Source organism: Ananas comosus, linkage group 17 (assembly GCF_001540865.1).
Source record: "Ananas comosus cultivar F153 linkage group 17, ASM154086v1, whole genome shotgun sequence".
NCBI classification, from domain to species: domain Eukaryota; kingdom Viridiplantae; phylum Streptophyta; class Magnoliopsida; order Poales; family Bromeliaceae; genus Ananas; species Ananas comosus.
In genome coordinates, this window is record NC_033637.1 from 2,848,729 (window position 1) to 2,870,578 (window position 21,850).

Sequence of the window (21,850 nt, forward strand, 5' to 3'; positions counted from 1 at the left end):
AATTAATAAACTTTAAATATTATTCGTGTGGTTTTGTATTTTTTCACTTTGATATCTCGTGATTTAAAGTGTATCAATTTTGGTACCCTGTGCTTTTATTTTTTTCCTCTTTTCGTCAGTCTTTTCACTAACTTTTCGTTCAATTATATATAAAAAACTTCAGATACCATATCGATGGTTTATCGAATATTTACTTTAGTACCTTTTAGTTTTAAACTGTATCACTGATTTAACAAAAAAGGAGAAAAATAAAATTTCAGGATACTAATTAAGATGAGGAGGATAAAAATATTTAAAATATAGCTTAATTATAGTTTATCGTGTTGTAGTATTACTTTTATTTTTTATATTATATAAATTTCTTAAAAACATTATTATATTATTATATTTTATCAGCATAGAATTTTTATACTGTATTTTAGATTTATTTATTTTTTATCTTGTATTATTTTTTTTTCATAAAACTAACAAAGTTTATTAAAAAAGACAAATAACAAAAAAATATAAAATTAATTTATTTATCAAAAAATTATTAAGTTATTATTAATAATTTTTATTATTTTATATCCAAATAATTTGAATATATACTCCTTCTTAATAATTTTTAGGGAAAAAAATTTCAAATACCACCCATGTGGTTTTACACTTTTTTATTTTAGTATTCTATCGTTTAAAGTGTATCAATTTAGTGTCCTGTGGTTTCATTTTTTATTTTTATTATCAATTTTACTATTTTTTTCGTTAAATCAATGATAAAGTTAAAAGTAAAAGATACTAAATTGAATATTCGATAAATCTAGGTGGGTATCTGAAGTTTTTTATATATAATTTAACTAAATGGCTGTTTGGTTTGACGTAAAACAAGAAAAAAAAATTTCGGTAAAAAGAAATTTCGATGGAAAAAAAGTTTTACGTAGTTTAGTGTTTGGTTTGTAGGAAAAGAAAAATAGTTTTTCATAATGGTTGTTTGATTGAAGGAAAAAAAAAATAATGAAAAGTTGCTTAATATATTTTTTATTATATATATTATTATTATATAATAATTAATATACTATATATATTATTATTATATTTATATATAAATTAAATATATTTAAAATTATAATAAATATATTTACATAATAAATAAGAGTTATATATTTAAAATATTAATAAATATTACAAATTTATAAATAAAATATTATATATAATTTCTATTATAAATTAAGTGAATATATAATAATAAATATATTTTATATTATATACTATATATAAATATATATATATATATATATATATATATATATATATATATATTATAATTTAACCTCTCACACGATTGACGAGGCCGAAGTGGCCGTGGACCGCGCACTCCGGCTGCTCCCCTCCACCCCAAACGGTGCGTTTTTTTTCGGTAGCTTTTCGTTTTTCGCCGGACGGCAGTGCGAAAAACGAAAAGCCGATTTTTCGAGAAATATTCGTGAAATTTTTCCATAAAATTTTGACAAAAAACCAAACAAAAAAAAAAAAATCGAAAATATTTTTCATCCGCTAAAAAAAAAAAGAAGTTCGAATTAATGGAGTTGTGCATGCGAATGGTGTCGCTCGTCACTGCTTACGTTGTCATCCCCATTCCCCTCCTATATATACTACACTACACATTAGTACGCAATCCACTGCGAAGTGCTAAGAGCAAAGCTAAGAGAGAGAGAGAGAGAGAGAGAGAGAGAGAGAGATTTAGAGAGAGAGAGAGAGTTGCAACAATGGCGGGGGAGGGAGAGGTGGTGAGGGGGAACAAGAAGGTGGTGTTGAGGGGGTACGTGACCGGGTCCCCCAAGGAGAGCGACATGGAGGTGGTGACCTCCTCCACCGTCCGATTGACGGTCCCCGAGGGATCCACGGCCGTGATCCTCAAGAACCTATACCTCTCCTGCGATCCCTACATGCGGCTCCGCATGACCAAGCACGACGAGAAGAACCCTAACTTTGTCCCCGACTTAGTCCCCGGCGAGGTTCTCTCTCCATCTCTCTGCTTAAAATTGTGTTATGATTCATTGATTTGGATCGAGAGTTAGCTTCTTCTTTTTTTTTTTCTGAAGTTTTTTAAAGGATTTTTTTTTTTTTGGTGGCATTTAGCCCTCTTAATTTTTTTTTTATAAATAACCCAATAAAATTTATATTTACAAAATTGACCTTATCCCCGCCACATAAGCCACCACGCGAGCGCCATTCGAGCGTGGATGGCGGCGTAGGTTAAGTTGAACACGGTGAACCATTCTTCGTAGTTGACCATAATGGATAATTCATCGTGTTCTATTATTTTTTTATCGTGATACTACGTAATATTTAGAGTTGGGAGGACACAGTAAATTATTCACCCTATCCAAATACGGTGAATAGTTTACCATATTCAACTTAACCTACTGCCATACCTACGTGGCGCTCACGTGACGATAATAGAACAAATCTTGCAAATATAAATTTTGTACAGCTATTTGTGAAAAAAGAATTTTCTCATGAGACTAAATGCAAAAAAAGCCCGTACCTACATGGCGCTCAACTTAACCTACTGCCGTACCTACGTGGCGCTCAAGTGGCGAGGATAGGACCAATCTTGAAAATATAAATTTTGTACAGCTATTTGTGAAAAAAGAATTTTTTCATGGGGCTAAATGCAAAAAAGCCCCTTTTTATTTAACGCTCCTGAAATTTTAGTTATTTTAATTTGAGTTATTTTAGTCCAAATGATACTCAATTTCGTTAAGATTATACTGCTACATACGAACTATTGATTGTTGGTAATTATCAAAATTGAAAGTAGTTGTTGGTGTAAAATTTGATGGACTTGTTTAATCTTTTGGTAAAATTTTTAATTTAATTAGCTAAACTTATTAAATTAAAATAACAAAAAATTAAAGAGACAGCAATAAAAAAATAGTTCAGGGTCTATTCAAAATGGTCTACAGTTGAGGATTCTATTCATCTCTCTCTATATTCTCTCTGAGAGGTTTCAATAGTTCTTCATGATGACCTAAATTTATTAATTTATTATATTAACGAATACAAGAATCATTGGATCAGAATATAGGAATCTCTATATTAACTAATTAATTCATGATATAATGTGGAGGAAAGGTAGGAAAGTGTAACTTACTTGCTTTGCTAGCGTGTCGTATTACGAAATATTTTTTATTTGTCAAGCGACTAATTACTATTTTTTAAAATTAAAAAAAAATTACCCGAGAAAGCAGTTAAATAGGCAATTGTGGCAAAGATGCCGCGACGGCAAAATGAAAAGTTATCGTTGGAAACGGGCTAATGCGCTTTTTATGGCTGAGCAAATTTGAATCAGTTGATGATTTAGTGGCTGGTGAAGTTCTTCACGAACTATTGAATCATTGGGAACTTTGTATTTTCAGTTATTTCTAGCTACTTGGCATGATTTATTGGCTTCGGTGCCAAAACAGGTTATAACTGGTTATGGTGTGAGCAAAGTCGTAGATTCCGGTCATCCGGACTACAAGCCGGGCAATCTTGTGTGGGGATCTGGAATTGGATGGGAAGAGTACAGTGTCATAACAAATCCGCAGGGCCTTTTGAAGATCAACCATCCTGAAGTACCACTATCCTATTATACAGGCCTTTTAGGTGCGCTTTTTGTGCTCAAAGCAGAGAGTTTTCCAGTTCAATTAAAATTCATAAAGAGCGGTCACAAATCTTAAAAATACTACTAATCTTTTATACGTGTCCTGTGAAAGATATAAAACCAATTCGCTGGTTCAGAGATAATACTATATTGCAAGACTTAGTTTGATCTTAACACTTCTATGTCTATATTCCAGGAACTCCAGGTCTTACTGCGTACGTTGGATTCTATGAGGTGTCCTCGCCGAAGAAAGGAGAATATGTTTTTGTGTCAGCTGCATCGGGCGCCGTTGGCCAGCTTGTTGGGCAATTCGCCAAGCTTTTGGGCTGTTATGTGGTTGGAAGCGCGGGTTCTGATGAGAAGGTTCGATCGTCAGAAACTTAAAAGTGATCAATAAGATGAAACAACTTCGTCCTAAAATTCTCTGTTGATTAAGAGGAAAGAGGACTGCCACTGTATATTTCGTGTCCGACGGTGTTGCAGTTTTGTATTGCGTTCCGATTAAGTGAACGGGCGCGGACTTATTCCCACATTACGTTTCTGCTATTTAACCTTCTCCAGTTTAATTTCCTGTTCCAATGTTTCCTCTCTCTTATTTGGTACTTTTTATCAGGTTAATCTTTTGAAGAGCAAGTTCGGTTTCGACAATGCTTTTAATTACAAAAAGGAGCAGGACTTGAATGCAGCATTGAAAAGGTTGGTTGATCCTCTCATATATGTTTTCTACTACAAAAGTGTAAGAGGGGAGAACTAGTGTTTTAACCGATGCACGACATGCAACAACTCGCGTAATTGGCTCTGAATCTGCTCGCCGCGCGATAAAACTCTCTATTTCTTTGGCAGGTGCTTTCCTGAGGGCATCGACATCTACTTCGAGAACGTAGGGGGAGCGATGCTGGACGCGGTTCTTCTTAACATGAGGGCGCACGGCAGAATTGCAGTTTGCGGGATGATCTCCCAATACAATCTCCAGAAACACGAGGGCGTGCACAACCTAATGCTAACCATCCAAAAGCGCATCAGAATTGAAGGATTCGCCGTGTTGGACTACGGCTCCAGCTATGGAAAGTTTGAGCAGATGGTCCTTCGGGATCTGAAGGAGGGAAAGATCACTTATGTGGAGGATGTTGCTGAAGGACTCGAGAACGGCCCCGCGGCGCTGGTCGGGCTCTTCGCGGGGCGCAACGTGGGCAAACAGTTAGTTGTCGTCGCTCGAGAGTAAATTGCATGTGCGAGAGTAAAATTTAGGTTGAATTCCGTATGCCGTGATTTCGCAGCTCAGCTATCTGTATAATGTTATAATGATGAATATATAGAGCAAAAATGTCTCATACATTCAACAGCCTGTATCCGATTTTAGTTAATTAAATTGGATATTTAACTTAAATCAAACTGTGAATCTTATCAGTTGAGGTGCCTAATCACATTTAGCAAATAAAACCAAATTTAGCAATGACTAATATCAAACAAAGGTATCATCATATGTAACACAATTTCAAGTTTAACTAATTGGAGTAACTCAAATAAGACAAGGTTAGAATTTGACAGAGTGTTAATAAAAAAACAATAAGAAATCGAGGACCATATTTTGTAATGGCCTACATTAGTGTAGGCCTCAGTGCATGAGGTAGTACTAGAAAAGTATAACGATACAATCCGTTAGTAATAATAATTTGTTAAACCTAAACTATCAATTAAAAATATTCAAGCTCACTTATTATTATTAGGGCCCAAATCTACCCTATTTTCAATCACAATTCTTTTTTCATTTAATATGGGGCTATTAGAGCTTATCTACACTGTAGACTTTCATGCTATAGCAATTTTTCATATTTGGCTTAGGAGGCGTTTGGATTGACGAATTTTTAGATCTAATGTAACTCAAGTGTAGTAGTGAGAGTTTTCCTGAATGGTAGTTATTTTTCATTGTTTATTTTAATATAACTCATACAAACTAAAAATTAAATTTAAATACTTATTTTGTTTGTTTTTGTGTAACTTGATACTAGTGTAACTAGTTTTCGAGTTATGTTATTTGTTTTGGTGTAAGTAAATAAATCTCGTTCCCTCCTAAATATAGTGATAAAGTTATCCCTACAAAATCCAACAAATTAAATAATTAAACTCTCCATTATTATTTAAAGCTAGTCTTAATCCATTGTAAAGGAGGTAATTCTAACGTATTCTAAGGAAAGTGGACTTTAGATTTTAATATTTTAATTATTTTTTTTCTTTATAAATATAAAACTATTACGCCGTAATATGAACAGTGGATGTGCGATTTATTTATTTATAATTCTTTTATTTTTATTCCGTACAAGAGAGCTTCATAGATTCCCTTCTTTTTTTCGAAAAAGAAATCCGTTTGGTTTTATTACAGATCTTCTACGACATGGACAAATTTTTTTTTTTTCGTTTTTCAATGAGACAATAAAAAATATATTTATAAAAATTATGAATATCAATGGTCCATTATCTTAATTGATGGCTACTACTATTTATTAATTGATGGAGACGAGTTTGGTGGCGAGTGATCCAACGACTGAGTCATGATCGACTCGCTTATTCAGGATTTGTGTGGTTACGCAATCAAGTCATAAATATGAGATATACTTCTCTCCAAAAAGTTTTTTTTTTTTTTTTTTTTTTTTTTTTTTTTTTTTTTTTTGGGTGCAGTGTTGTATATTAACCAACTTAATTCGATTATCACAGATATAAAGATGAATGAATTGCAAGACCAAAAATGTGAACAGTTGATTGTGACAAAGATTTTTTATTAATGTTAATTTTCTTTTATTTTAATTTTTTTCTTTTAAGAGATGGGTAGCACGCTAACCACTTTGTTTATTTCATTTAGAAATAAATTTAGCTGAAAATGTGAATTAACTAGGATTTAAATTTGGAACCTCAGATACCAACCACCAATTCTTTCATCACTTGCTCTAGAGACGGTTAGTGTTAATTTTATATATTTAGTTGGTTCAGTGTTAGGTTTGAGTGCAAGACACTCCCTGCAGGAAATAGATAGCAGGTCTTGTTCCACTGGTGTGCATGTGTCGGCTCACAAGCATTTCTTAAAATAAAATATTTTTTTTTAAAAAAATTGAAAGTAAGATAATATTTTATCTGATTCATTTATATTTTTAAATAAACTTACTGAAAGTATAAAATAAAATAATTAAACTTATAATTTAAAATTTTTAAATATCAATCATCAAATCATTTGCTGCTTTTAATTAGGAACCGCCGGCACGGTTAAAAAAATCATTTTTGACCTTTTTATTTTTTTTAAATTAAAAATTGATTTGGGCCAAACAGTCACTAACCTATTGGTTGTACGCTCGTAGCTGCCATGTACGACTTTCTTGTCATCTGCACAGGACCCGCACTCACTTCACATTTTCCATCTCCAAAATTTTATTTTTTATTTTTTAACTTTTTTAACATCTTAATCCTTGGGGCACAAACTTTTTCATGTATTCTAAATTAAATTCAAAACTAGCTCTATTAGATCTCAGTGATTAATAATTCACAAATTTACAGCTTTGTTTGTGAAAAAATAATTTAAAAAATAATTGAATGTCAAAGGAATTAATCAAAATGAAAAAAAGGTTGAGGCTCCTTTTGAAAATAACCTATGGTTGAGGTGTTCATATACATTTTTCACCTATTTTTAAACCTGTATTGCTTCTTTACCGCGCATTTCTCATCCTTTATAAATACGACAAATCGAACTAAAAATAAATTGAGGTGCAGGAAAAGTAATAATTCCCACCTCCGAAAGAAAAGGAGGGAATAATCGGTACGCCGAACCCCCTCTCCTCTCTCCCTAGCGCTCTCAGATCCTCAGTTCCTCGATCAGATCCCACCAAACCCTACACTCCTCCACGAATTCGCGATCTCAGGAGCTCCAAATCGAGCTCCGATTCACCTGCTGTAGCCCTAATTCGGCGATCTAGGGTTTGGATCTGGCGGAGATGGAGGTGGCTGCGAAGCTGCGGCGCGGGATCTCGCGCCAGTTCTCCATGGGGTCGTCGGCGATACGCCGCGACGGCGGCGGCGGCGGCCTTTTAGGGTTCCGGCGGCAGGCGTCGGCGCGGTTCGCCTTCGGGCGGCAGGCGTCGGCGCGGTTCGCCTTCGGGCGGCAGTCGTCGCTCGACCCGAACCGGCGGAGCCCCGTGAGGGAGGCGGCGGAGCTGGCGGTGCCGGAGAACCTGGACGCCACCATGCAGCTGCTCTTCTTGGCCTGCCGCGGCGACACGAAGGGGGTCGAGGACCTCCTGAAGGACGGAGTCGATGTGAACAGCATCGATTTGGATGGTCGCACCGCGCTGCACATCGCGGCGTGCGAGGGGCACGCGGACGTCGTTAGGCTTTTGCTCAGTTACAGGGCCAACATCGATGCCAGGGATCGCTGGGGGAGCACGGTATCCATTTGCAAATATCCCGTTAGATCATAGAAAATCATACCTAACAAGTTATAAATACCGTCAAATTTTAAGGGGGAATAGTTAGATCAAACATATTGAAAGGTCAGATAGTAAAATTTAACCTTTTTAGTTTGCATAGATCCATTTCAAATGCACTATAGTTCACGGAAGGTCTGTAACGTTTTTTCGTTCTCTAATTGTGAAACTTTGCAATGTCTCAAATTGGAAATTAATACTGTTCTGCTTTGTTTGATTGCAGGCGGCTGCAGATGCTAAGTATTATGGCCATGTTGAAGTATACAATCTCTTAAGATCTAGAGGAGCCAAGGCTCCGGTAATTTATAACATTTTTCTTCTGTATTGTAGATTACCTGAAACCTGCTTGTTTTGTTATCCTTAATATTTCTCGCTTTCCAGAAAACCAGAAAGACTCCAATGACTGTCTCGAATCCTCGAGATGTTCCAGAATACGAGCTGAACCCGCTAGAGCTTGAGTTCCGGAGAGGCGAAGAACTCTCAAAGGCATGTTTACAAGAACTGTCTAGTATTTATTTGGGTAACAGTATTCATTATTCCTATTCTTTATAAGGGTTTGTAAAGTTGATGATTGGAAGATATGATCTTAACTGGTGATAACTGATGATCACTACTTAAAATCCACTTTGTTTCTTCTTATATACCCTGTTCAATGTTGTGCTGAAATCATGTACTTTTATCTGTTACGACCGAAAAGTCTCATTTTGATAAAATTACCAATAAACAATCTTTATTGGAATTTCTATCTTCTATCTGCCTGGTGTTCACAATATGAATGTCTTCATCTAGTATTTGTCCTCTATTTAGCATATCAGTCTTTTTCCAAGATATCTTTGCTGGAGTGACTGAAGAAGTTGTTGATTTATATCCACGACCTTTAACATGTATAGGGCATGTATCAAGTGGCTAAATGGAATGGAACAAAGGTTTCTGTGAAGATTCTTGACAAGGAAGCCTATTCGGATCCAGATAGCATGTAAGTGCTTATTGTCGCTAATTTTGTGCTAAGAATTCTACTGGATCAAACTTTTAACATATAATTTTTGGTGTAAAATTATTGACTGATCTACTTCCCTTCTATAAGCTCCAACATAGTTACAGTATGTGTGATTTGTTAAAATATATTTAGATATCCTATAGTTTCGTAAGATTATTCATTGATTTCAGTTGCTTATTGTGAAATAAATGTAAGAGCCTTTTCCACTTTACACCTTGCGTATAGCGACAGAAAACAGCAAAATTATCTACCAAAAATTCACCGCCATGTTATCAGCAACACCAGCCTTTTAGCTTTTGTGATCGACTATTGCACTGAACATTTCATTCCATCTCTATATTCTCTCAGTCAGTAACCTTATTGGTTCGTGTTAATTGATCATTTTTTTCTTCTTTTCCTTCATATAATGTTTGTTGCCATTTCATCTGCTACAGAAATGCCTTCAAAAATGAGCTCACTCTATTGGAGAAGGTTCGACACCCTAATGTGGTCCAGTTTGTGGGAGCTGTTACACAAAATATACCTATGATGATTGTCTCGGAGTACCTTCAAAATGTAAGTATATGTTAATTTGCAGTGTATAATCTAGGGTAAAGGTTTTACTCTTTGTTCCTAATAACAAGGGTACACACCATGTTTACTGTGTTATGTGTTTTTCCATGGTTCTTTTATAACTTTCTTCCACATAGTTTGCTATGATTTTTTTTTTGTCTCACCAATTTCTACAAATTAAAACTTTAATGTATTTTATTCTCCAATCTACTGATTGTTTTTATCCTTTTGCTAGAATTTCTATTTCATACTGAGTAGATGTATATTAATTGCTATTTCATACTGAGTAGATGTATATTTATTGCAAGACAATTGAAATTCTTACTAAATACTTGAAAGTCACACTATTTTAAGTAGATCCTTCTTTAGCAGAGCATGACTAAACAATGTTATTTTCCTGCTGCTATTGAAACTCAGGGTGATTTAGGAAGTTATCTTCAAAGGAAAGGGCGCATAGACACCTATAAAGCTCTGAAATTCGCCCTTGATATTGCCAGGTATGTGCTGATTGCTTCTGGAAATTTGAAATTGGCTTTTTTGCTCTTACCAAATATTCTATTTGGTTTCTTTCTTCTAAGGCCAAGTCTTAACCTGTATCAGTTTATTCCAAATAAATATAATCAGATGGTGATGAACATGCCTAAAATTGTTGTATCAGATGCTCCATCTTCCTTCATATTTCATGTATCATGTGTGCCTTAGTCATCTCACTCCTTGTTCTTCTAATTAACAAGGTTGGAGAACAAAAACAAACTAAAAGAAAGCAGTATGTTGCATTTTTGTTTTGTGGCTTTGAATAGATGTGTGTCAGTGACAAATACATGCTTCCTTTATGACAATATTAAAGTATATTAGTTATCTTTTACTTGAAAAGTTATGTTACCTGAATGTTGATATCTTTTGTATCCAGGGGCATGAATTATCTTCATGAATGCAAACCAGATCCAATCATCCACTGTAATTTAAAGCCAAAGTAAGATGATAGAGTGAGAAAATTGCCTTTTACATAGTATAACTAGTATCATCTCCGAATTTATTTGTACCTATGCGGCTATGTACCATACTTTATGATGTTTTATTAAGGTGCCAGAAATATTTTTCGGGATGATGGTGGTGGCCGTTTGAAGGTAGCGGGCTTTGGGTTGATTAGTATACAGAAAATGTCCACAGACAAATTTAAATCAGCACATCCAATCACACCTGATGACAGTAAGTTACCTTTTCTGTACCCTAAATTTGAAATAAGCTTTACTGAAATTAATATTTTCCCTTGCAATAAACTCTTGGATGATGATGATAATGTTGATTGTGATGACAAATTTTTATCAATAATTGCTGCATTTTACCTAGTTATATGAGTGTTCGCATTTAATTTGACATCTTTCTGTGTACCTATAAATAATTAATCTCTGATGTCTGTCTTTTTTGCACTCGGATTGCTATTCCTTCAAACAGCTTTTTTAATGGCATTCTGTTGGTCCTGTCGATCATATCTAACGTGGATCATTTGTTGATAATTGTAGGTGTATATGTGGCACCTGAGATTTACAAGAATGAAATATTTGACAGAGGTGTCGATTCATTCTCATTTGGTCTCATTCTCTATGAGGTTTGTCAAAACCATAACTTTTTTTTTATTACCTCCTGAAATGAAAGACCATAGGGTGATTCCATATGGGTTGTCAAAATCATTCTTGTTTCACTCATTGAATTTCAGATCTGTGAAGTAACCTTTTTTGAGTTGGACAATGATCTTTTCATGTAGATATCAGGCATAGCACGAAATGTTGTGTGCATGTGCAGGTTGTTATACTTAAATACTAATATACTATTTGCAAATATTATGAATTTTGCAACATCACATCAAGAATTTGAGTGAGACATGAAGTATATATCATGACGGTTGAAATGCTATGAGATGTTCGCCAAATATATTGTCTCAGGCATATCAAGGTTCGGCGCCCACGAATTGAATCTAATTGTTATTTATTTTGCCTCTTCAAATTGTCATAATTGTTGGATCAGATGATTGAAGGCACACCTCCTTTCCACCCCAAGTCTCCAGAAGACGCCGCTAAGATGATCTGCTTGGAAGGATTGAGACCACAGTTGAAGAACAAATCTAAAAGCTATTTTCCTGAATTAAAGGAGTAAGTTTTCTTTTCCTAACTTGCTGAGTCTTAAAGTGTGAAGCCATACTTACATTTTCGCATTATATCAATCTTTCCACGCAGATTGATAGAGGAGTGTTGGAATCCACAGCCTGAAGTGAGGCCAACATTTGCAGAGATAATTATCCGTCTGAAGAAAATACATGCCAATTCTTCTAAACAGAGTCGGTGGAGGGACAATTTTAAACTCCCATGGTATGTGGTTCTTAATAAATGAACTTAAACTCAGAAAACTTTAATTAGTCTGCTTACTTATATGCGGTACTACGTCGTCTATCTCTGAACTTCTATCTTGAACCAATTATTAGATGCTTCTATAGTTCTTTTAGCGGCTTACATCGTTTATTACAGATGTAGGCTCTACAAAGGCTATACTTAGTTAGATTTGTTCCTTTAATCAATACTAGCTTTTCTTTAATTACACTTTTCTTAATTTTGCGAGTCATTTCGTGAGGACCTATACATTTCATTCATTGCAGGAAATAGAGCAGAGGAAGGTTGGTGCTCGGTTGATTCTCCCCAGATTGTTGTGCCATTAGTAGCAAAATAATTTTCTGCGAATAATAAGGTGCTCTGCAATGAATAGACAGATTTTCATGCGAAGGAGCTGAAAGAGTTCCGTTGTTGTATGAATTGTAATTAATTCATGTATCCCTATTAGGTACTTTTCTTTTTATCGATGCTACTATCAAACATTTGCTATCTCAAAAGACAATAACTCGTCTTTCACTCTTCGAGTTTTTCATCAGATCTAGTGTCCTTGTCTTGTTTTTTTTTTTTTGGTCCAGTTAATCCCCGACGAATTTTACAGTAAAAGTATTTTTTCGTACATAATTTGCTAAATCTCAGCATCTGCAGATCACAAGATATTTTTTTTTCCATCTCTCTATTTTGAGGTAATTGTAGATGAAGCAGAAACAACTAATAAACTTCGGTTTTGTAGGGATCTCTACACATGCATTTGTGGGAAATATACATTCCCAATAAAAGAGTTATCTTGTCTTTTCCGTGATCGCGAAGAGCCTAATACATGGTTTCGAGTATGATCCCAAAAAAAGAAAATCCTTTTTCTTTTTATGGTACATCAATTTGGCTGTCGCTGGTGTCTTGTTGTTTACTTTAAGCCTCCGTTTGGTTCGGAGTTAAGGAAAAAGTAGCTATTCCAGGGATAGAGTTAAGTTCAGGGTTAAAGTTTTTTTGTGTTTGGTTGGGGGTTGGAGTTAGTCTAGAATAATGAAAAATAGTGTTTGGCTGGGTAGGTGGGATAAGAAAATAATGATTGATAAAGAAGAATAATGATTGGTTGGAGTAGGTATGATAAGAAAGATAGTGGGTTATTATGAATAGAAAATAGTGTTTGGTTGGAGTTTGGTGGGGTTAGGTGGTGTTAGTTAATCCGGAATAATTTATTTGAGGTGGGGTTAGGTGGGGTTAGCTAACCCCACCTATTTTTTGGGATGAACATTATAAGTTTTTTTAAGAAAAATCTATGTGAAAAATTGTGTTTCCTAATAAGTAGTGACAGAATAATGGGGCTTGCCCTGGCACTACTCTTTTTAGCTTCCACCTCTTTGTATGCACTCACTCCCATATGATGGGGCTTCAGAAAATCCATAGTCAAAAAGCGAGAAATTAATGAATTCCGTGGATTTGATTCCACCTCTCGTTCTGTTGAAATCGCAGAGTCGATTTTCTTATAACTATTCAATAAAAAATTTTATAAAATTTTATAACCTTCCATGTCAAAATAAATAAATATCGTGACTATGTTTGACATCAAATAAATAAATAATGGGACTACTTTGACATAAAATAAATGAAAAAAAAGGGCCTTATATTCCTGTGAGGTCGTGTTATCTCAGTTATGGAGAATCCTGGTTTCTATCGATCACTTCCTCTCCTCTCCTCTCTTTTACCCGACCCTTCTCTCTCTCTCTCTCTCTCTCTCTCTCTCTCTCTCTCTTCGCTTGAGAAGTAACCAATCTCTAATCTCAGTACGATTCCATACCCAATCTTTCCCTTCTTTTTTTTTTTTTTATTTACCTTCGTTTTTTCTTTTTTTCTTTTTTATAATCATCGGTGAGTTCCGTAACAACAATAGAGCGGAGTCCAATTTTTACCGAGAAAAAAAAACACCTTTTTGACGCGAATTTTCGCATTAACGAATCGTTTTCCACACGCTTTGATGATCTAATCTCTTGCTGCGATTTTCTAAGAAACAATTTTCATTGTGGATTCGCAGAAAAGTAGCATTTTTTTTTTGTTTTTTGGTGTTATTTGCCTATTTTAATTTTGCAGAGGCGATAGAGTTGTTTAGGATGAGGCTCATAAAGGTTGCAACTTGTAATTTGAACCAATGGGCGATGGATTTCGATACCAATGTGAGGAACATCAAGGAGTCGATATCTAGGGCTAAAGAAGAAGGGGCCGCAATTAGGATCGGCCCCGAGCTCGAGATTACGGGTTACGGTTGTGAGGATCATTTCCTGGAGCAGGACAGTGTTACGCATTCGTGAGTTGTTATTTCATAGATTTCATGCTCTAATTTCTCGTTCCTCCTTGTTTTTGGCTTAATTTTCCATATTGCTACTTTTTTTCGCACAAGGGAACAAAAATTACTAATTGGAGGGGGGGAAAAAACAGTTTGTTTTGATAGTAGGAGTGAAATTACTTATCTTCTTATCAGATTTCTATTTGCTTGTCACTGATTTTATGGTAATCTAGCTATATATGTTGATAAAACAATTTTTTTTTTTATTTTTTGACAAAAAAAAAGCACTTAAAAATGATCTCTTGCTGTACTTATCTCGTTAGAAGAAATTGCAACTTTTTTCGTCTTATATAGTTTTATTGGCGAATTCCACGCGAAGCCCTAGCATGGTATTAATCAGTCTGAGAATTTGATATCAAGGTTACTTTATTTGATATATGATTTTTCAGTCACACCTTATGCTCAGCCCTATTCATTTAGACACATTTGAACAAGGGCATTGGGACTAGATTTATTGCTAAAACCTAGTTTTTCTATTCAAAAGGTTCACTTTGTCACATCAATTCTCTCTATTTTGCCTCTTTTAAGTGCTTAATAAGTTTATTTTTTCTTTTGTACCAATTTTGTTTTGAATTAGTCTTAATGTAGCTGTAGGCACTACTGCTTCTACTAAGACATTAGAAGTACTTTTGTGCAGATGGGAATGCTTGAAGGATATCTTATCAGGTGATTGGACTGACAATATACTATGCAGCATAGGAATGCCTATCATTTTTGAAAGTGTGCGGTACAATTGCCAGGTTTTCTGCTTAAACCGAAAGATAATCATGATTCGCCCAAAGATGGCCCTTGCAAATGACGGAAACTATAGGGAATTTCGGTGGTTCTCTGCTTGGACATTGAAAGACAAACTTATGGACTTCCAACTCCCAACTGATGTTTCTGAGGCTATATCGCAGGACTCGGTGCCCTTTGGCTATGGATACATCCAGTTTCTTGATGTGTAAGTGCTAACCGCTGGTTACTTAATTAAAAGTTCAGTAGCCTGTTTAAACTACATAGTAAAGCGTCTTCATTTGCTTCTGCATGCCATCATTAGTAGCTTCACTTTGTGTTGGCATCTTTTTCTCAATCTAAAGGTTTTTGTTAAGCAAGAGTAAACTTGAAATTTGCTTTTTTCTTTTCTTGTTTGTTCATTTTATATTGGTAGAAGAGGTTGTTACAATCAGATTCTCTCTTCTTTTTCTTTTTTTTTTGTTGTGAGAATGTGTAAAGAAGTCTTATTGCATGAATAATACTATTAATTTATTTTTGAAAGCAAATTCTCAAACATATTGTTCTGAGATATTCCTGCCATGCTATTATCTGTGAAATATTCAATCCAGTGCTTTTTCGTGTACTCAAATTACTTATTTAATGATCTAAAAATGGGGGAAATTGTTCTTGGTATGTTCATTAATATGCATTTTTAACTGCTACTTTTGTACCTGTCAGATCTTTGGCTGCTGAAACTTGTGAGGAGCTCTTCACTGCAGATGCTCCTCGGATCGAGTTGTCACTGAATGGTGTTGAGGTCTTTATGAATGCAAGTGGAAGTCACCACCAGCTAAGAAAACTGAACCTTCGAATTGATTCAATAAAAAATGCAACCCGTTTTTGTGGAGGTGTTTACATGTATAGTAATCACCAAGGATGTGATGGTGGCCGCCTTTACTATGGTATGCAGTTTTCTTATTAGAGCATTGATCTATAAAAGTAGTTCAACAGGGAAATCAGAATGTACTCCAAATTGTTATTGATCAATCAGCTTGAGTAGCAACCAGCTAGTTTTTCAGGTTTTCAAACTTGATGTCCAGTTCAGTTGCTATGCTTGAAGTATGGCTATGCTTGAAGTATGATTCACCAATTATACGTGGTGTACCTTAGCCAAACTGTAGCGATCACAGAGATTACTCATAACTGCATTGAAGAGTATCTATAATGATTACAAGGATAACTGGGGATGAAGGGACTACATTATTTTTGGTTTTGGTTGGCATTGTATTCCCAGATAATCCTTGAAGAACCCAATTAGACCAGAACAGCTATCCCCTGCTTTCTTCTTGTCGTCATGGTTGGTAACCTGAGCAATATTCTAGGGCATCCTTTGGTTGGGGATAAGAAGCAGATAACTGGACTCGTTTTTGTAACTTAATTGATCAACTTATAAGTGTTCTCTTTATTGTTGATTCTTCTTGCTAGATGGATGTTGCTGTATTGCTGTAAATGGAGATGTGGTTGCACAAGGGTCTCAATTTTCCTTGAATGATGTTGAAGTATTGAGTGCTCAAGTAGATCTTGATACTGTAAGAGATATTCCCTTTCAACTTTTATTTATGTATAATAATAGGCATTTTGGTTAACATTAACTGAAACTATTTTAAGCCCCTTATGCTAGCTGCTTATGTACTGCACAGACAATCATTAAGGGAGAGACAGGTTATGATTCGGATTTATAATTTACAAATCTTGCTTTCCTTTTTCGTAACCTTGTGAAATCAGTATTTCACTGTATTCCGTTAGTAACAATAGTCCATATGGAAATATATCGTATTAATGTTGCTCTTGTTTCTTAAATTCATGGTAATCACATTTCATGTTCCACAGGTTTCTAGCTATCGAGGATCTATGAGTAGTTTCAGGGAGCAGGCAAGTCGCAAATCGAAGGTTCCCTACGTGAAGGCACCGTACAAACTTTGTCAACCATTTAAACTTGGAATGTTTCCTACTAGCCCAGTTGAAGTAAGCTTCCTTTTTTGCCCTAAAACTTTTTGAGAAAATAGTACACAAAACCAGTATGCTTATTTTTGTTGCTATTATGTGGTGTAAAATTCATTAGGTTGTTCATAATGGTCATTTGTGGCATGCAGATTAAGTATCACTGTCCTGAGGAAGAGATAGCATTTGGGCCTGGCTGTTGGCTGTGGGATTATCTGCGAAGGAGCGGGGCTTCTGGCTTTTTGCTTCCCCTTTCTGGAGGAGCAGATAGTTCTGCAGTTGCAGCTATTGTTGGCTGCATGTGCCAACTAGTTATAAAAGGTCAGATCTGCACCAATATTTTTCAAATAGGCTATGATGCTTATTTTTATTTTCATTTTTTCTTGCCAGAAGCATGAACCTGCTTTCTTTTGTTTCAAATTCACTCAACAACTTCAATACTTGTTATGCTAGTTCGCCAATGTCTTAATGTGTCTACCAGTTTGCTAAGGGACGTGGTAGTGCCCGTTTAATCCCACATGTCCTTTGCCTTTTCTTTATAAAGATAAAATCTTATTTCAGTTGCTGCTCAAAGCATTCTTGTCTTAAGATGTTCTCCAAGTATACAATCTCCTTTCTGCTTGAACCTTTTGTTTGGCCATTTTACTTATCATGCATAGGCCTGAAATCTTTAATTAGATATACAAAAAGGAGATGAGCAAGTAAAGGCTGATGCCCTTCGGATTGGCCAGTATAAAAATGGAGAGTTTCCAACCGACAGTCGAGAATTTGCGAAGCGCATATTTTATACGGTTTACATGGGAAGTGAGAACAGGTATGAATCTATTTATATCTAAGTTGTATCAGCCCCCCAATTTCATGTTCAGTAAGCCTACAGTTTTTCATCTAAGTAACTTATCATTAGATAAATTATTTGACATTCACTACCTTTGGTGATAGAAGTTTACTGTGCTTTTCAGTTCTGAAGCTACTAGATCACGTGCAAAGAAGCTATCTGATGAGATTGGTTCATGGTACCTAGACGTGCATATAGATACTGTTGTTTCTGCATTGATCTCTTTATTCGAGAAGCTAACAGGGAAGCGTCCACGATACAAGGTGAGCATATATTACACAGTCAATTGTAGAGATTATATTTGCAGGGTTTAGTGCTTTCAGTGGGTAGTACTGTCTGATTGTTGTGAAGCCATATGTTCTAATCTTTTGTAGTTGCAACGAAATTTGTTTTATGTTTCTAATCGGATGTGTAAGTAGTAATATTGTGTAACTATAAATATTCTGAATCACGAGATGGTGTATAATCTTATCCTCTATCATGAAGTGTCGTTAAAGACTTGTGAAGCCATATGTTCTAATCTTTGCAGGGTTATATTTGCAGGGTTTAGTGCTTTCAGTGGGTAGTACTGTCTGATTGTTGTGAAGCCATATGTTCTAATCTTTTTGTAGTTGCAACGAAATTTGTTTTATGTTTCTAATCGGATGTGTAACTAGTAATATTGTGTAACTATAAATATTCTGAATCACGAGATGGTGTATAATCTTATCCTCTATCATGAAGTGTCGTTAAAGACTTGTGAAATTCTTTTTAGCATGACCAAGTATTACCGCATAACATTAATGGCCTATCAAATGCAGCCAATCTGTAGGTGGTTACTTATTAAATCGCAAAATGTGAATTTATAAGGCAGCATTTTTGTTGCATTAGTAGCATGTTGCCCCAAATTGCTTAGCATGACAAGACTACCACTTTGCCAAATCTATAGGTTGATGGAGGATCAAATACGGAGAACCTGGCTTTGCAGAACATTCAAGCTCGAGTGAGGATGGTATTAGCCTTTATGTTGGCATCTCTTATGCCCTGGGTTCATAATAAATCTGGCTTTTATCTCGTACTTGGTAGCTCGAATGTGGATGAAGGCTTACGTGGTTATTTGACTAAGGTAAAAGCGAGGTTCTACTTCTGTTTTCTTATTTTCCTCAAATTGCTTTGAACTAACATGAATTGGTGGTCAATATTGAACATTACTCATTTAACGAGCTAGAGTTGTTGCCTTTTTCTCATTCTAAATTCTGAATGCATTAATGCAAAATTTCATGTGGTGAGAGATGCTTTGTGTATTCAAATCTGGAGATATCTATATACATTACCCTGCGAAAACCACCTTTCTCCATATATCTATGCAGAGCAACACCACTATCTGATAAACCTTTTCTAACAGAATACAAATTTTTCCCTGCACATTAGATGACTCTTTCAACTCAAGAAAACAATATTTTTGTAAGAAGCGGCGCATGATGGCTGCATATGAAAATTAGATTTGATGGAAGTATCTGTGTAAACAGATGATCTTGCTGAGAATGAAATTATACCTGATATCAGCAGTATATATACAATTTATAAGATCGCTTCTTTCTTGTGCAAAATCCACAGTATGATTGCAGTTCAGCAGACATAAATCCCATAGGGAGTGTGAGCAAGCAGGATCTCAGGGCCTTTCTTCGTTGGGCAGCTGTTCACCTCCAATACCCTTCTTTGGCAGATATCGAAGCGGCACCTCCAACTGCAGAACTGGAGCCCATTCGTTCCAACTATAACCAGGTATATGTTTGGTACTCGAAAGCTCAAACACACAATTCCAGGTTTCATTTTTCTGAAAAGAAATCAGACTGAGTTAACTGTGTGATTCTCCACTCGTGTAGTTCTTTTAGAATTTGGAATATGAAAAACAAAAGAGTAATTAAGTGGTTCTTCTTTCGGAAACTGCTTTTCATACAAAGATTGCTCTCTATATGAATCAGTTGGATGAAGTGGACATGGGGATGACCTATGAGGAATTATCGATATATGGAAGGCTGAGAAAGATTTTCCGCTGCGGCCCTGTGTCAATGTTTCAGGTTGGTGCCGAAACCTTGAATGCGCTTTTGGGAAACTCATAATCACAATACACTTTACTAGGAAATTAAAACCTTCACGTCACTAGGAAATCAAAACTTCTTGGTGGATTTTGTTTTGTTTCGTTTCCCTTTCTTTGAATTTGATTTGTTGACATATGAACATAAATTGCAGAATCTATGCCACAGATGGTGCGGGAGATTATCCCCATCAGAGGTTGCAGACAAAGTGAAGTACTTCTTCAAGTACTATTCCATCAACCGGCATAAAATGACCGTCTTAACACCATCATACCATGCTGAGGTACCTTTCCTCTTCTAAATTGCTAATTTTTGCGCTAAATTTTCTCATCTATCAATTTTGTTCAATTATGCCCCTGCTTTGGCAGAGCTATTCACCGGAGGACAATAGATTTGACCTTCGCCAGTTCCTGTACAATTCGAGATGGCCCTATCAATTCCGCAAGATCGATGAACTCGTCCAAGAGATGGATAAGGATCCTAAAACTGTTGAAGTTCAAGAAGTGCTACAAAGGAAGGATTTGGATATAACATCTGGGCACGGAAGCGGGATGGGAGTTGCCGCGGTGGGATCTGGCAATCCAAGAGCTGGTCTCTAAAAGAGACAATAGCTAAGAAGTTAATGAAATAATTACCAGGTTCTCCTTCATCCATTCCTTTTCGCTATACGCTATAAAATCGGACTCGTCAATAACCACTAAAAACCAGTGTCACTAGCAATTTCAGGAGAAGCTGATACTGTAACAACAGAAATTGAGAGCAGGGATTAAATTTCAGAGCTAGTTTGTTTCGTAATAAACATTCAACATTTACATACCTTACACAATTGAGAGACGACAAAAAAAAAAAGCCTTGTCCCTAACTTCGTCCTGGAAATTTTAAGTTTCTGTAATTAGTTAGTTCACCTGGGTCTGGACAAAAATTTTTTGTGCTCTCATATATAGGAATTAAAATTTGACTAAAGTTTTCTATGTGGAAAGACATGTATAGTTTATTTATGTTGTTTTTTTTTTTTTCCTTTTCCAGTAGTAAATGTGCTCTTGGCTCAGCCATTATTCATCACAGACCTGCTTTTCAATCTTCTAATTATGTCCGGATCAGACAAAAAAAAAAGGGAAAAAAAAAAAACTTTGCACCCATCATTACTCTTATTAATTCTTCCATCCACTTGTGACTCTATAGCTGCTAAGAAAGATCCAAAATAGGCTAGGCTTGTAGGGCTGGTTGGTTCTCGGAAAAGTCTCTCTTCTTTGCAGCATGTGGAGTGGTCATAAATAAAGTTCTTCTTTAATCATTTTTTTTCTTTTCAAAATTATCAAAATAATGTCAATTACATCAAAGTAATCTGTAACGTGTTCGTGTTCGGGTACGTTATATCATCATGGTGTACAATTACATTGATTAGTTTGGGATACACCAGTTTTGAGGCCTCTATTTCATGGATTCCAGTTCTAATTTGGACTTCTTTTCATGATATAATATTTAGTCCCATAAAACTAAATAAAAGGCATTATTAACAGGTTAACTCAATAACACCATACTCACGATGTTATGGTGGTTTAGTACAATTGTAAAACAACTTGGAACTAAAAAAATATAAATGAAGATTAGAATACAGTTCTAGTATAATTGTAAAACAACTTGGAACTGAAAAAATATAAATGAAGATTAGAATACAGCTCAAGGACATAGCACAAAATCCAATTCTTTGGCGATGTGGAGGAATTTTATACTGTCACACTTGCATCACGTCATCAATAACAAGCCAATCATATTTTTTCTTTTCAAATAAAAGTACAATAGTTTTTTATTTTTATAATCATGATAGGACATATCTCTAAAACGAGATATTTGATTGGCTTGTTATGGCACATCACC

The 21,850-nt window shown here is 35.4% G+C and overlaps 3 protein-coding genes across 5 annotated transcripts; all 3 read left to right on the forward strand.

Annotated features, from left to right (window-relative positions):
• Positions 1,713–4,960, forward strand: LOC109722809 (2-alkenal reductase (NADP(+)-dependent)-like). The gene is made up of 5 exons (XM_020250954.1): positions 1,713–1,991; positions 3,447–3,627; positions 3,822–3,988; positions 4,239–4,321; positions 4,469–4,960. The coding sequence occupies exons 1-5, from the start codon at positions 1,743–1,745 to the stop codon at positions 4,845–4,847; spliced, it is 1,059 nt and encodes a 352-aa protein (XP_020106543.1). The 5' UTR covers positions 1,713–1,742; the 3' UTR covers positions 4,848–4,960.
• On the forward strand, positions 7,363–12,559 carry LOC109723252 (serine/threonine-protein kinase STY17-like). Of its 2 annotated transcripts, XM_020251565.1 has the most exons (13): positions 7,363–7,713; positions 7,744–8,052; positions 8,315–8,389; positions 8,473–8,577; positions 8,982–9,067; positions 9,523–9,643; positions 10,058–10,137; positions 10,551–10,613; positions 10,731–10,849; positions 11,164–11,249; positions 11,666–11,790; positions 11,875–12,006; positions 12,291–12,559. In XM_020251565.1, exons 1-13 carry the CDS (start codon positions 7,603–7,605, stop codon positions 12,295–12,297), a joined length of 1,419 nt encoding a protein of 472 aa, XP_020107154.1. In that variant the 5' UTR covers positions 7,363–7,602; the 3' UTR covers positions 12,298–12,559. The 2 variants fall into 2 exon arrangements, with proteins under 2 accessions (XP_020107154.1, XP_020107153.1); XM_020251564.1 differs by having other exon boundaries at positions 7,363–8,052.
• On the forward strand, positions 13,644–20,984 carry LOC109722860 (glutamine-dependent NAD(+) synthetase). Of its 2 annotated transcripts, XM_020251029.1 has the most exons (14): positions 13,644–13,805; positions 14,110–14,323; positions 15,000–15,305; positions 15,797–16,020; positions 16,544–16,647; positions 16,949–17,083; positions 17,212–17,380; positions 17,738–17,873; positions 18,019–18,157; positions 18,823–18,999; positions 19,491–19,658; positions 19,859–19,954; positions 20,127–20,255; positions 20,341–20,984. In XM_020251029.1, exons 2-14 carry the CDS (start codon positions 14,130–14,132, stop codon positions 20,569–20,571), a joined length of 2,208 nt encoding a protein of 735 aa, XP_020106618.1. In that variant the 5' UTR covers positions 13,644–13,805; positions 14,110–14,129; the 3' UTR covers positions 20,572–20,984. The 2 variants fall into 2 exon arrangements, with proteins under 2 accessions (XP_020106618.1, XP_020106619.1); XM_020251030.1 differs by lacking the exons at positions 13,644–13,805; positions 14,110–14,323 and having other exon boundaries at positions 15,011–15,028; positions 15,103–15,305.